This window comes from Echeneis naucrates, chromosome 9 (genome assembly GCF_900963305.1).
Source record: "Echeneis naucrates chromosome 9, fEcheNa1.1, whole genome shotgun sequence".
NCBI lineage: Eukaryota > Metazoa > Chordata > Actinopteri > Carangiformes > Echeneidae > Echeneis > Echeneis naucrates.
In genome coordinates, this window is record NC_042519.1 from 24,413,567 (window position 1) to 24,425,892 (window position 12,326).

A 12,326-nucleotide genomic window follows, 5' to 3' on the forward strand; every position below is an offset into this window, starting at 1 on the left:
AGACAGACACACTGACGGTCAACAGCAGGGCCACCCCACAACCAGTCCATCCAGAGATCACCTCAACAAGGCCACTCTACTGGTCTTAAAAGCAGACTGTATTGAAGTCTATGGGAAAATGTAATTTCCCCTCCTCAGTAATTGTTTTCCTGATGAGTTTATGGTCTCAGTCTGAAACACAACATGATGTTCATTTAGAGGGAAACAGAGCAGGAAGCAGGGGAGGGGTTAGGGGGCGGGGCTACTGTGTGACTGACAGACTCAAGAGAAGGTCAGATGTACCTTCTTCTCCAAATCTGATTTCTACTAGTTTAACAGGAACACGATGGCTGACAGACAAGCAACAGGTCAAAGTGAGATTCTGGTTCCTGACCAACTAAACCCAAACCCTGATCAAACATAATGACACTAAGAGATGACAGGAATAACACTGATTACCTGGTTACCATGACAACTGTCAGGGTCAGGACTGTTTTTGTGGCAAAAGGGACGTACAGAACATTAGGGACTGAGGTTCCTGGCACCAATACTGGACCTACTGGACCTGAACACCTCCATCCTCACCTGGCTGACAGGATGATGACTCGAGCCTCCAGGTCTTTGGCCTCCAGCAGCAGAGCAGTGAGGTTGGTGCCCTGGCTGAACAGCAGCACCTTCTCCGCCTGGATGACGCCATCGTAGGACATTAAGAACACAGCACAGAAGAACAACACACCGGAGAACACATCATAGAACAGGCACTATTAGAACTATCAACACCCCCCTCAACCCGCCCCTCCACCCTGCCCCGCCCCGCCCCGCCCCCGGCCACGACCATGCTCCCTCTCACCCACGCTACCACGGGAGGAAGGGGCAGGGCTACAAAATGGACACAAACAGTGTTGAAGATCTGCTGAACTGAAAGAAAAGTGAAGTGGAAGCTGGAGAGGGCCGGTCGCTCAGCAGGTGAGGTGGACATGCAAACTCCAACCAACCAATCGGGGACGTGCATGTTAGAGAGCGCTGATGCATCGCAAATTAAAAAAAGATTCAAGTGTAGAGAAGGAGGAGGGAGGCGGGGGAGGGGAAGGGGGACATTTTCCAAAGAAAAAGGAACGGTTTGATGTTGCGGGGGGTTCCTGGGGGGCAGAGTTCCTCAGACCTGCAGGGTCAAGCCTCAGCCTGACTGCATGCAACCCTTCACATGGAAGAAAGTCAGGGGGGAGGAGGAGGGGGAGGTGGGGGAGGAAGAGGAAGGGCGTCTCTCCTGTTCCTGTGAGCAGGACTCATGAAAAACCAAAAGAAAGAAAAGATGGTGGAGAAAAGACGAGCCACCAGGATAAGAGTCTATCTCTGGAGCCGCTTGGTTCTGGGTGGGCGGGCTGACTGGTGTTCGGCTACTGGGCGAGCTCAGAGATTGGTTGGGCGGCGTGCATCATTTGACCATGCAAGTTTATACCTTGGGTGTTCTCCTGAAGTCAAAGTTCTGTTGGTCGAGGTTTTCATAGTTCCTGTTTTTAGTCTGATGGTTGATGTGCACAGAAAAAATACGCAGACAAGATTAAACAGTCAGAACTGAAGAACAGCAACAACAAGGAGGAGCAGACACCTGTCTGTCTGCCTGCTCGCCTGTCTGTCTGCCTGATCACCTGTCTGTCTGCCTGCTCGCCTGTATGTCTATCTGTCAGCCTGTTCACCTGTCTGTCTGTCTGTCTGTCTGTCAAGGTTAGGCCTTGGTTCGAACTGATGTTTTCAGCAGGGTTAACCACATCCACTATGAGTTACCATGACAACAGCTGTTTCACCCGAACACTTATGTTTAAATTGAAGCTAACAAGGTGGCGAGTTAGCGAGCAGCGGCTAACTGACTGTTAGCTCCTGTTTATTATGAACTAAACTGTAAACAAGCTAACAGCTGAGAAGGCTAACCAAAAGACTTGTGCACACTTCCTGATGTAACTAAACCACATGACCTGCACTGCATCATGTGACCTTGTGGTTCCTTCACAGCAACACAACAACTGAGCTAGCATGTTTTAACTAGTTATCAACAGAGTCCAGTGCACGTGGTCCAGGACCAGCAGAGACCCGCTGTGAGTCTGAGCCCAGCTCAGCGATCTGCTGGTTCTAAACCAGGTCAGTCAACATTTTCCTCCCAGGAAACTTCCTGTGATGTTAAGTTGGCGTGACAACAGAGCGTCCCATTAGTCCTCGACTCAATCCGCTCCAAATGTTAATCTCATTAAATTTACATCCACAGTCCCTGAACACACACACTTTTTATGTGTTTTCCTTTCCTTTGACTTTCACACTAAACAGAAACTGTGAATATGAAGCTAACCAAATGAACCTCAGACCAAGACCAGGCCTGTTGGAGGTTATTTGTGGTGAGCAGCTGTTGTAAATGATTCTAACCTTAGTCTACAGGTGTGTCCTGGTTCAAGAGGCCACGCCCACAAAGGTGTCCATGAGACTGAATCGGAGGGTTTTAAAATTATTGGTTATTCTTTGGTTAAAAATTATTAGCCAACACTGAAAAAGAACCCAGTTCATTGAAAGTTGTGTTTGATCAGATCTCAAATGCAGGTTATTAATATTTTACTTTCATGATTACACATCCAGCTCTGAGCTCAGACTGCGGTCAGCTGATTCTCCAGTGTTGTATTCTGTTGTGTTGTCTTGTGTACACACTGTTTTTTGCTGCGGTATTCATCATTATTACATTATGAATCACATCAGATGGATGTTTAATTCAGACTGTTCATCTACTTTAACTGATGTGATTAATATTCATATGATCCTCCATTATTCATGAAGAGAAGACACACCCCCTGTTCTGGCTCTTCCCTCTCCCTCCTCTATTTCTTGATGTCTCCATTGATGTGTGGACAGACAGTCAGACAAACAGGTGGTCGAGCAGGGAGACAGGTCAACAGCTCAGGCAGCTGACATGGGATCACATGACCCAACTCTCCATCAGTGATGCAAGACAAACAAGGGACGGAGATGAAAAACTGAAAGATGGTGTGGACCGACAGTCAGAGAGAGAGAGACAGGAAGACAGACTGACAGGAACACTGATAATAAAAGTTCTCCAATCTCCACTGAGAAATTTGTGATCAGACCTGAAAAGGGTTCTTCTGTCTCTTCAGTGTCCCATCAGGAGGACACGTGAATGAACACAAAAGTCCACGTGATCACAGAGGGGAAGGTTCCTCTGGTTCTTCTGATCTGCTGATTAACAAATTGAAGGTTCTTGGTGGAGATTAAAGAACTGAAGAAGACAAAGAAGAAGAAGGAGAAGAAGAGGAAGCAGTGATGGAGGAAAAGCTGCAGTGAAGAATACTGAGGATAGAGGACATGATGGAGGGAGGACGGGGGAGGACAGGGGAAGATAGAGGAGGACGGGGGAGGGTGGGGGAGGATGGGGGAGGACAGGGGAGGATAGAGGAGGACGGGGGTGGACAGGAGAGGATGGTGGAGGAAGGGGGAGGACAGATGAGGACAGGGAAGGGTGGGGGAGGACAGGGGAGGACGGATGAGGACAGGGGAGGGTGGGGGAGGATGGGGGAGGACAGGGGAGGATAGAGGAGGACAGGAGGACAGAGGAGGATGCAGGAGGACGGAGGAGGATGGGGGGGACCACACATTCTTGGTTAGAGCAAAGCGACACAGTTACAGAAACACGACAGACAACATGTGTCTTCATACGGACTGTTTCTGTCTCAGTGTCTCAGTGTGTGTCTGTCTCATTGTGTGTTTGTGTCAGTCTCAGTCTGTTTGATTGTGTGTTTGTGTCAGTTTGTCTCAGTGTCTCAGTGTGTGTCTGTCTCATTGTGTGTTTGTGTCAGTCTCAGTCTGTTTGATTGTGTGTTTGTGTCAGTCTGTCTCAGTGTCTCAGTGTGTGTCTGTCTCAGTGTGTGTTTGTGTCAGTCTGTCTCAGTGTGTGTTTGTGTCAGTCTGTTTGATTGTGTGTTTGTGTCAGTCTCAGTCTGTTTGATTGTGTGTTTGTGTCAGTCTGTCTCAGTGTCTCAGTGTGTGCTTGTGTCAGTCTGTCTCAGTGTCTCAGTGTGTGTCTGTCTCAGTCTGTCTCATTGTGTGTTTGTGTCAGTCTGTCTCAGTGTGTGTCTGTCTCATTGTGTGTTTGTGTCAGTCTGTCTCAGTGTCTCAGTGTGTCTTTGTGTCTGTCTGTCTCAGTGTCTCAGTGTGTCTGTCTCAGTGTCTCAGTGTGTGTCTGTCTCAGTCTGTTTGATTGTGTGTTTGTGTCAGTCTGTCTCAGTGTCTCAGTGTGTCTTTGTGTCTGTCTGTCTCAGTGTCTCAGTGTGTGTCTGTCTCAGTCTGTTTGATTGTGTGTTTGTGTCAGTCTGTCTCAGTGTCTCAGTGTGTCTTTGTGTCTGTCTGTCTCAGTGTCTCAGTGTGTGTCTGTCTCAGTCTGTTTGATTGTGTGTTTGTGTCAGTCTGTCTCAGTGTGTGTCTGTCTCATTGTGTGTTTGTGTGTGTCTGTCTCAGTGTCTCAGTGTGTGTCTGTCTCAGTCTGTTTGATTGTGTGTTTGTGTCAGTCTGTCTCAGTGTGTCTTTGTGTCTGTCTGTCTCAGTGTCTCAGTGTGTGCTTGTGTCAGTCTGTCTCATTGTGTGTTTGTGTCAGTCTGTCTCAGTGTCTCAGTGTGTGTCTGTCTCAGTCTGTTTGATTGTGTGTTTGTGTCAGTCTGTCTCAGTGTGTCTTTGTGTCTGTCTGTCTCAGTGTCTCAGTGTGTGCTTGTGTCAGTCTGTCTCATTGTGTGTTTGTGTCAGTCGTCTCAGTGTCTCAGTGTGTCTTTGTGTCAGTCTGTCTCAGTGTGTGTCTGTCTCATTGTGTGTTTGTGTCAGTCTGTCTCAGTGTCTCAGTGTGTCTTTGTGTCTGTCTGTCTCAGTGTCTCAGTGTGTCTGTCTCAGTGTCTCAGTGTGTGTCTGTCTCAGTCTGTTTGATTGTGTGTTTGTGTCAGTCTGTCTCAGTGTCTCAGTGTGTCTTTGTGTCTGTCTGTCTCAGTGTCTCAGTGTGTGTCTGTCTCAGTCTGTCTCATTGTGTGTTTGTGTCAGTCTGTCTCAGTGTCTCAGTGTGTGTCTGTCTCAGTGTCTCTGACCTTGGTCTCTCTCTCCTCCAGCAGTGTCTCCAGCCTTTTCTGTGCTGCTCGTCCTTCGTGGTCGTCGCTGACGATCAGGATGATATGATTCCATCTGAACTCCCTCATCAGGTCGAACCAGACGTGAGCCTGGTGGGAGTACGGGGGGACGGTCCTCAGGAAGGACAGGTGGATACTCTGGGGAGGGGGGTAGGAGGAGGGAGGACAGGGGGTGTTAATATTGGAACAGAACCCCGATGTACCTGATGGACCTAATGGTCACCTTGTCAGAGTAGATGGACATGCGTGTGGTCAGGCCGACCACAGGGATCCGGTAGAAGCCGGCGGTGTAGGACACGGGCGTCGGGGTCAGGTGGTCATTGGACTGAGGAGGGTGACTGACCAGGATCGCATAGACCTGCAGAAGAAGAAGGAGCTGTTATCCAATCACTGATCAGGACAGCGATGAAACCAAATGTGAGACAGACAGACAGAGAGAGAGAGCAGGAGGACAGAGACAGAGACTTTAAAAAAAACTTTATTTATCACTCATTCTTAAAAACTTTTGCAAATAAGTTAAAAGTCTTATGAAAAAAATCAATAAAGAAAAATCAGGAAATTCAGAAAGTTAAATTAATAAAAAGGACAAAACAAAAAACATGGAAACTTATATTCACACCCTCTCACACACACTAAGGTGGAAGAAGAATAAGATAAGCCAAACTAAACTGAGCTAAGCCAGGCCAAGCTGAGTGCTGTCCCCCAGTGAGGTCAGGACGTGCCCACAGTCCCACAAGGCTCTGAACCCGTTCATGTTCCCGGTCAGGGTGAAAAACGCTCGCTCTACTTTCAACCGAGCCACCACCAAACCTTTCAAACAGCGGACCGGGTCAGTCCAGCCTTCACCCCTCATCTGATTCTTTCTGGTTCTCCAGATCGCCAACTTAGCAGCTGCAAAGATAAAATTAATCAAAACCAGGGACTGTCTCTTCCTGGGGGTGTATCTGGGACCAAACACAAATAGGGATGGAGAGAAGGTTTCTCCCAGGGTCTCCACCCACTCGTTCAGGAGGTCCATCAGTCCTGCCAGGCGAGGGCAGGACAGCACCAGGTGTTGGAGGGTTTCAGGTTCCTGGCAGAAGGGGCACCTCAGTGCCGGGGTCCAAGTGAGCTCTGTGTCTGGTCGTAGCTATAGCTCCGTGTATAATCCTCCACTGGAGGTCGGCCATCCGTTTTTCAACGGGACACTTATACAGGAGACCCCAGCAGCCTTTAGGGGAAGAGTCTGATTCCAACACCCCGGTCCACCTCGACTCCCGAACTCCAGCCAGCCAGCAGAGGTTCAGCACCTTGATGCAGCTGAGGTACAGGTGTTGTTTGCTGCATGTGTTGAATGTGGCCAGCACTGGTGTCCTCAGGGAGAGGAGCTGACCGCTGTCCTCGGTCCACTCCCCCACACTGCTCACACTGACCAAGGGGAAGATGTAATCCTGGCCCTCTCTCCATTGGTCAGCCATAGTCCTGGCAAACTCCCTCAGCGGAGCAGGCAATGAACACCACACTTCCTCCAAGAGAGTCCGTAGCATCCTGAGGGACCAGATCCCTGATACCGCAGCCAGTTCCTCAGGAGTCCTCCTAGTGAGGGGGCCCAGCTTCACCACTCCCGCCCCGATGAGTTTCTCCCTCAGTGATGGCGAGGAGAGGGCAGCAACAGGCAGGAGGGGGTTAAAAAACAAGGGCTCCTCAAAGAGCCAAAACCCTGGCCGAGGTTTAGGGGGTCGGGCGACAGTCAATGTCATCCAAGCATCAAGCAGTGACCTGTAGAAGGGTGTGAGCCCCACCAGGTCGCATCCAGCTGGTTTTAAAAAGAAAAATTATTTATCTAATCCAAGCCAGCTGGCTTTCCGAAGAAGCAGGCTGGCCAACGCCGACCAGCAGGGGGGATGTCCATACAGCAGCCACTGAGCTGCTTGAAGCCTGAAGGCTGTAGACCTGGACCTGATGTCCACCAGGCCCTGACCCCCCTCTGCCACAGGGAGGTACAGGACCGACGCTCTTACCCAATGACACCCAGTCCAAAAGAAGTCCACCAGGAGCCGCTGTATTTGTTCTAGGAGGTCAGGTGGAGGCACCAACACCTGCAGCCTGTGCCACAGGGACGAGGCGACCAGGTTGTTGATGATCAGAACTCTTCCCCTGTAGGACAGCTGAGGTAGCAACCATGTCCATTTAGACCACTTGGTGTTTAAAAAAGTCAGCAGGCAGCCCGTCCATGCCCGGAGATTTCCCCGAGGCCATTTGGGTGACGGCCGAGGTCAGCTCCTGGAGGGACAGGTCCAAACTCAGAGCATCACGTCCGGCAGACGGAGACACACCATCCTCTTCCTCTGGGCCTCGGACTTTTCTAAACCAAAGAAGAAGGTGGTCAGAGCGTCCATATCCTTCAGTCTGGTGAAGCGAGCTCGGACCAGAGCTCCCTTGGCTCTCTCATTTAGAAGGCCGCTCAGCTGCTGTCTCCTGGAGGTCAGGGTCTCAGCGCTGGCTGGGGACACACTCTCCAGCTGCTCCACAGCCCTCCTGGTGTTGGTGGTCGAGTAGGCCGTGTACTTCTGGCAGAAAACCCCGATCTGCCCCTTTCCCACCTCCCACCACTGACTAATGGAGGGGAAATCCTCCTTTCTGGACTTCCAATAAAACCAAAAGAGTTTACAATTTTCACAAAAAGTATTGTCCATTAAAAGTTTCACATTAAAATGCCAGAATGGTGATGATCTCTGGGTAGGGGATAAAAACAGCTCTGCCCTCACTAAGTGATGGTCTGTAAACCCCACAGGGAGGATGCTACTATTTGTTATACGGGGAATAAAAAACCCAGAGATGTAAAACCTGTCCAGTCTGGCTGCACTGACTCTGTTATCTGTCACCTTTACCCAAGAGTCCAGAAAAGAGGAGGACTGAGGGTGGGGCTCCTGTCCCGTCCTGTCCACCCAATCTGTGCAGCAGTTCCAGTCCCCCCCCAGAAGTACAACCTCCCCATCTCTGAGGACGCCATCCCCGCCACGAAACACGGAGAAAACCACCAACAAAGACACCAAAAGATCACTAAACACTAGATAAACACTAAACAATTAAACCAGTAACCGAACAATGACACACAGGAAAGAAAAGAAAAGAAAAAAATAGACTTTTAGTCTGAAAACTCACTCACACACTCTCACCAACCTCCACTCCCAACACACACTCAGAGAGAGAGAGACAGATTTGATTTGATTTTTAAGATAGCTTTATTTAGCTCATTTTCACAGACAGGTTTAAAAACATTTTAGTCTTTTGTCACACATCCTGCTCAGATCAGCTGATCCGAAAAGAGTAGCTGGTCCTCCTGCACAGAGCAGAGGACCAGACCTGGAGTCCAGATCTCCCTGAACTGGTCCAGGTCCTGCATCTCTGTAATATTTAAAATCAACCATCACTCTGGCTTTAACCATCCTGCTGAACAGGAGGACCAGGTCAGTGTCCACACTGTCCTCCATCGTCCTCTTCCTGGAGACGTAGATGGCCAGTTTAGCCTGTCCCAGGATGAAGTTTATCATCTGGCTCCTGTGTCTGATGGCCCTCCTGTACCTGAAGCCCAGGATGAAGGTCTGGAGGGAGAACACCTCTCCTCCTTTCCTTAGCAGTGTGTCCAGCAGGGAGAACAGGGGGCCGAGCCGAGGACACTGGGAGAAACAGTGGAAGACCGTTTCTACGGCACCACAGAAGGGACACTTGTTGGAGGTGGACGGGTCGAGGATGCAGACGAAGGCGTTCACTGCCAGGATCCCGTGGAGGAGTCTCCATTGGAGGTCGGCCACCTTTTTGGCGAGTGGAGGTTTGTAGAGGCTCCTCCACTCAGGCCGGACCTCCTCACCGAGGCCCAGGTGAGCTCTCCAGGGGGAGTCGGCTCTCTGCAGCTTCTTTTTGTTCAGACACTGCACCATCAGTGCTGACAGGATTTTACTGTTGGCCTCACCCAGGTTCACCTCCGACCGGCTCCCTGAACTTTGACCCCCAGCAGACCATCCAGGGCGGGCAATAATGGGGGGAAAGGGGTCTTTGGGACATGGTGTGGTCACACCAGCGCTGTGGTCGGTTAGCAGGAGAAGCTCATGTGGGGTCAGAGAGCCCCTCCAGTGGTCCAGCAGCCTGCCCAGGATCCGCTCCGACCTCCGTCCCAAAGCGGCTGCCAGGCGTGCTGCGTCCCTCAGCTGTGGTCCGGTGAGGGTGATCATGTCACCCAGAGTTAAAATCCCTGCACTGCTGAACACCTGGCTGACTGCTGCTCCTGCCCAGCTGGGGGGGGCCAGGCGTCCTCCACGGACCAGCGGCTCCTTTAGCAGCCAGAACAGGGAGGTGTGCTGAGCTGTCCGGGTCCGCAGCAGCCTCCAGACGGTGAACAGTCCTCTGTAAAACTCAGGCAGGGTGTGGATCCTCACCGTCTTAAAATCCATTAAAAACACGGAGTCCTTGAGTCCTGGGCCCCCGACATGCTGCAGGACCAGCTGAGCCAGGGGCCTGTGTGAACTGGAGCCTGAAGGCAGCACACCAGCCCCTGCCCCCCCTCTTCCCTGGGGAGGAACAGGAGTGCTTGTAGGAGCCAGTGCAGCTTGTACCAAAAGAAGTTCACCAGTGCTGCTTGGATCCTGGAGAGCAGGTTCGGGGGGGGGTCGACACAGGCCAGCTTATGCCACAAAGAGGAGGACACCAGATTGTTAACCACTGGTGTCCTTCCTCTGTACGACATGCTGGGCAGGAGCCACCCCCACTGCCTCAGTCTGCCCTGTGTGGACTCCAGGGCTCCGTCCCAGTTCTTTTTTAAAAACAGTTCGTCACCTAAAAACACCCCCAGGTACTTTAACCCTCCCGTCCTCCAACACAGCCCCCCCGGTAAAACCAGCTCATTTAAAGAGTCTTTAAGATAAGATAGACTTTATTAATCCCTTGGGAGGTCTCCGTCAGGGAAATTGTTGACTTTTCTGACTGCCACAGCTTCGCTCTTGTTCCATTTCACTCTTAAAAAGAAGACAGTTTGTTAAAAAGGTCCACGTTCTCCTCTAGAACACAAATGTCCTTCTGTGTATTTAAAACTATGGTCAGGTCGTCAGCGTACGCCGACAGCTTCACTGCTGCGGGACATCCAGGGAAGACCACTCCCCCCAGCCCCCCCCCTCAGCCTGTGTAGCAGGGGCTCTATGGCCAGGGAGTACAGCATCCCTGACAGAGGACACCCCTGCCTCACCCCCCTTTGGACTGAGAAAGGTGCAGCCAGACCACCGTTGATTTTCAGTATGCTGGCAACGTCCACTGGGAGACCGTCGATTCCAGGAGCTTTCTGCTGGCGAGGCTCATGAGGGCTGCGTTCAGCTCGGCCACAGTCAGCGGGGCCTCCAGCATGGTGTTGGATGCTGCTGTCACCTGTGGCAGGCTGGAGAGGAAGGCTGCAGCCAGCTCAGGGTCCTCCACCAGCTCCTTCTGGTACAGCTCCTGGTAGAACTGTGTGGCGAACCTCCTGATCTCCCGAGCGTCCTCCACTGGGGAACCGTCGTCGGAGCGCAGGGAGTGGATGATCTTCCTCGGGCCGTTCCTGCGCTCCAGGCCGAAGAAGAACTGTGACGGGGCGTCCATCAGGGAGGCGTTCATGAAGCGTGACCGGACCAGAGCTCCCTGTGCTGTTACACCCAGCAGGTTGGCTTCAACACACCCTTGGTCTCCTGTACAGTCCAGTAACGTCTGTACCTCGGTCTCCAGGTCCTGAAGGGATCTGGTGATGTGCTTGGTGACGTTGTGAGGATACTGCTGACAGAACTGTTTAGTCAGCGTCTTTCCCCACTCCCACCACTGCTGCACTGAGGAGAACGTGGACTTCCTCTCTCTGTGTGAGGACCATAAAACCCTAAAAGCTTCTCTAAAAGAGCTGTCTGATAACAGAGCTGTGTTAAAATGCCAGTAGGCGCTGGGGGTCTTTACATTCTGGATAAAAAAACAACAGTGAACCAGAGAGTGATCAGACAGGCCGACAGGAACAATGTGACAGCTTTTAAAAATACTAAAATGGTGCTTAAAACAGTAAAAGCGGTCCAACCTGGCCTGAGAGACAGAGTCGTCTTTAAAATGAGTCCAGGTGAACTGTCTGTCCCTCACGTTAAAACCTCTCCACACATCCTTCAGCTCGTTTGAGCCGAGCAGAGGAAGCAGGATGAGGCTCCAGGTGGTTCCTGTCTGACCTGTCGTCTTCAGTGCAGTTAAAATCACCCCCCAGGAATAAATATTCTTCAGCACAGTCACTCAAGGTTTTACATAAAACATCTAAAAACTCCATCCTCTCTGTGCTTAAAACCGGAGCATAAATACAGATAAAAGCCATTTTTACATTTTCATACAGAGCCATGACTTTTAAAATGTGTCCTGATAAAATATGCTCTACCTCCACGGAGCGAGGACTAAAAGTTCTAGAGAGCAGGACCCCCACCCCGGCACTGTTGGATCTCTTGTGGCTCAGGAAGACCCCCCCAGGCCATTCCTTCTTCCAGTTCCCCTCAATTTCTGGGGTGCTGTGAGTCTCCTGAATAAAAACCACATCATGTTTCTTGATCTCAAACAGTTTAAAAGCAGCAGCTCTCTTGGCCTCGCTCCGAGCTCCGTTAATGTTAAAAGATCCGATGTGGATGTTAGCCATGGTGGAGGTAAAAAAAAGGACACACTAGAAGAAGCACAGACAGTTAAAAGGGTGGAGTTAAGAATAAATGTCATCTTCCTCCTCCTCCTCATCATCATCATCGTCATCCTGAGAGAGGGCATATCTGGCTTTTGTAATTAACTTTTTGAGCCTGTAGACCTCCTGGTTGCTAAAAGCCTGCTCTTTTCTCAGCCGGCTGACAGACATGATAAAACCATTGAGGTCAGGAAACTCCTCCTCCAGCTTCACTGCCCTCTGACAGTTGGTCTCTCTTAAAAAAGTCTTTACCTTCTCAAATGAATAGACTGTGTATTTTTCTTTTTGGGAAGCAGTCAGGTCGCTGTCCTTCTCCTCATCGGAGGGAGTCAGCAGGATTTTTCTAGTTTTAAAATCCGTTCCATCATCTTTGCTCCCCTGTTTTTTCCTTTTTCCTGTTTTCAGCGAGAGGCCTGAGTCCTCAGCGCCGTCCTCCATTAAAATATTGGGAATGTTGCAGGTTGCCTGACTGTCCTCCTCTTTCCCTCCACTCTCCT

The 12,326-nt window shown here is 50.7% G+C and overlaps 1 protein-coding gene across 1 annotated transcript in view; it reads right to left on the bottom strand.

The window, feature by feature from the left end:
- The window catches only part of grin1b (glutamate receptor, ionotropic, N-methyl D-aspartate 1b), a 30,828-nt gene that overhangs the window by 13,276 nt on the left and 5,226 nt on the right, over positions 1-12,326 (bottom strand). The window contains exons 3-6 of the mRNA XM_029509925.1: positions 5,362-5,496; positions 5,100-5,276; positions 1,439-1,501; positions 565-662 (exon numbers count right to left, since the gene is read on the bottom strand). Coding sequence (XP_029365785.1) covers positions 565-662; positions 1,439-1,501; positions 5,100-5,276; positions 5,362-5,496 — 473 coding nt within the window. The remainder of the gene's footprint in view (positions 1-564; positions 663-1,438; positions 1,502-5,099; positions 5,277-5,361; positions 5,497-12,326) is intronic.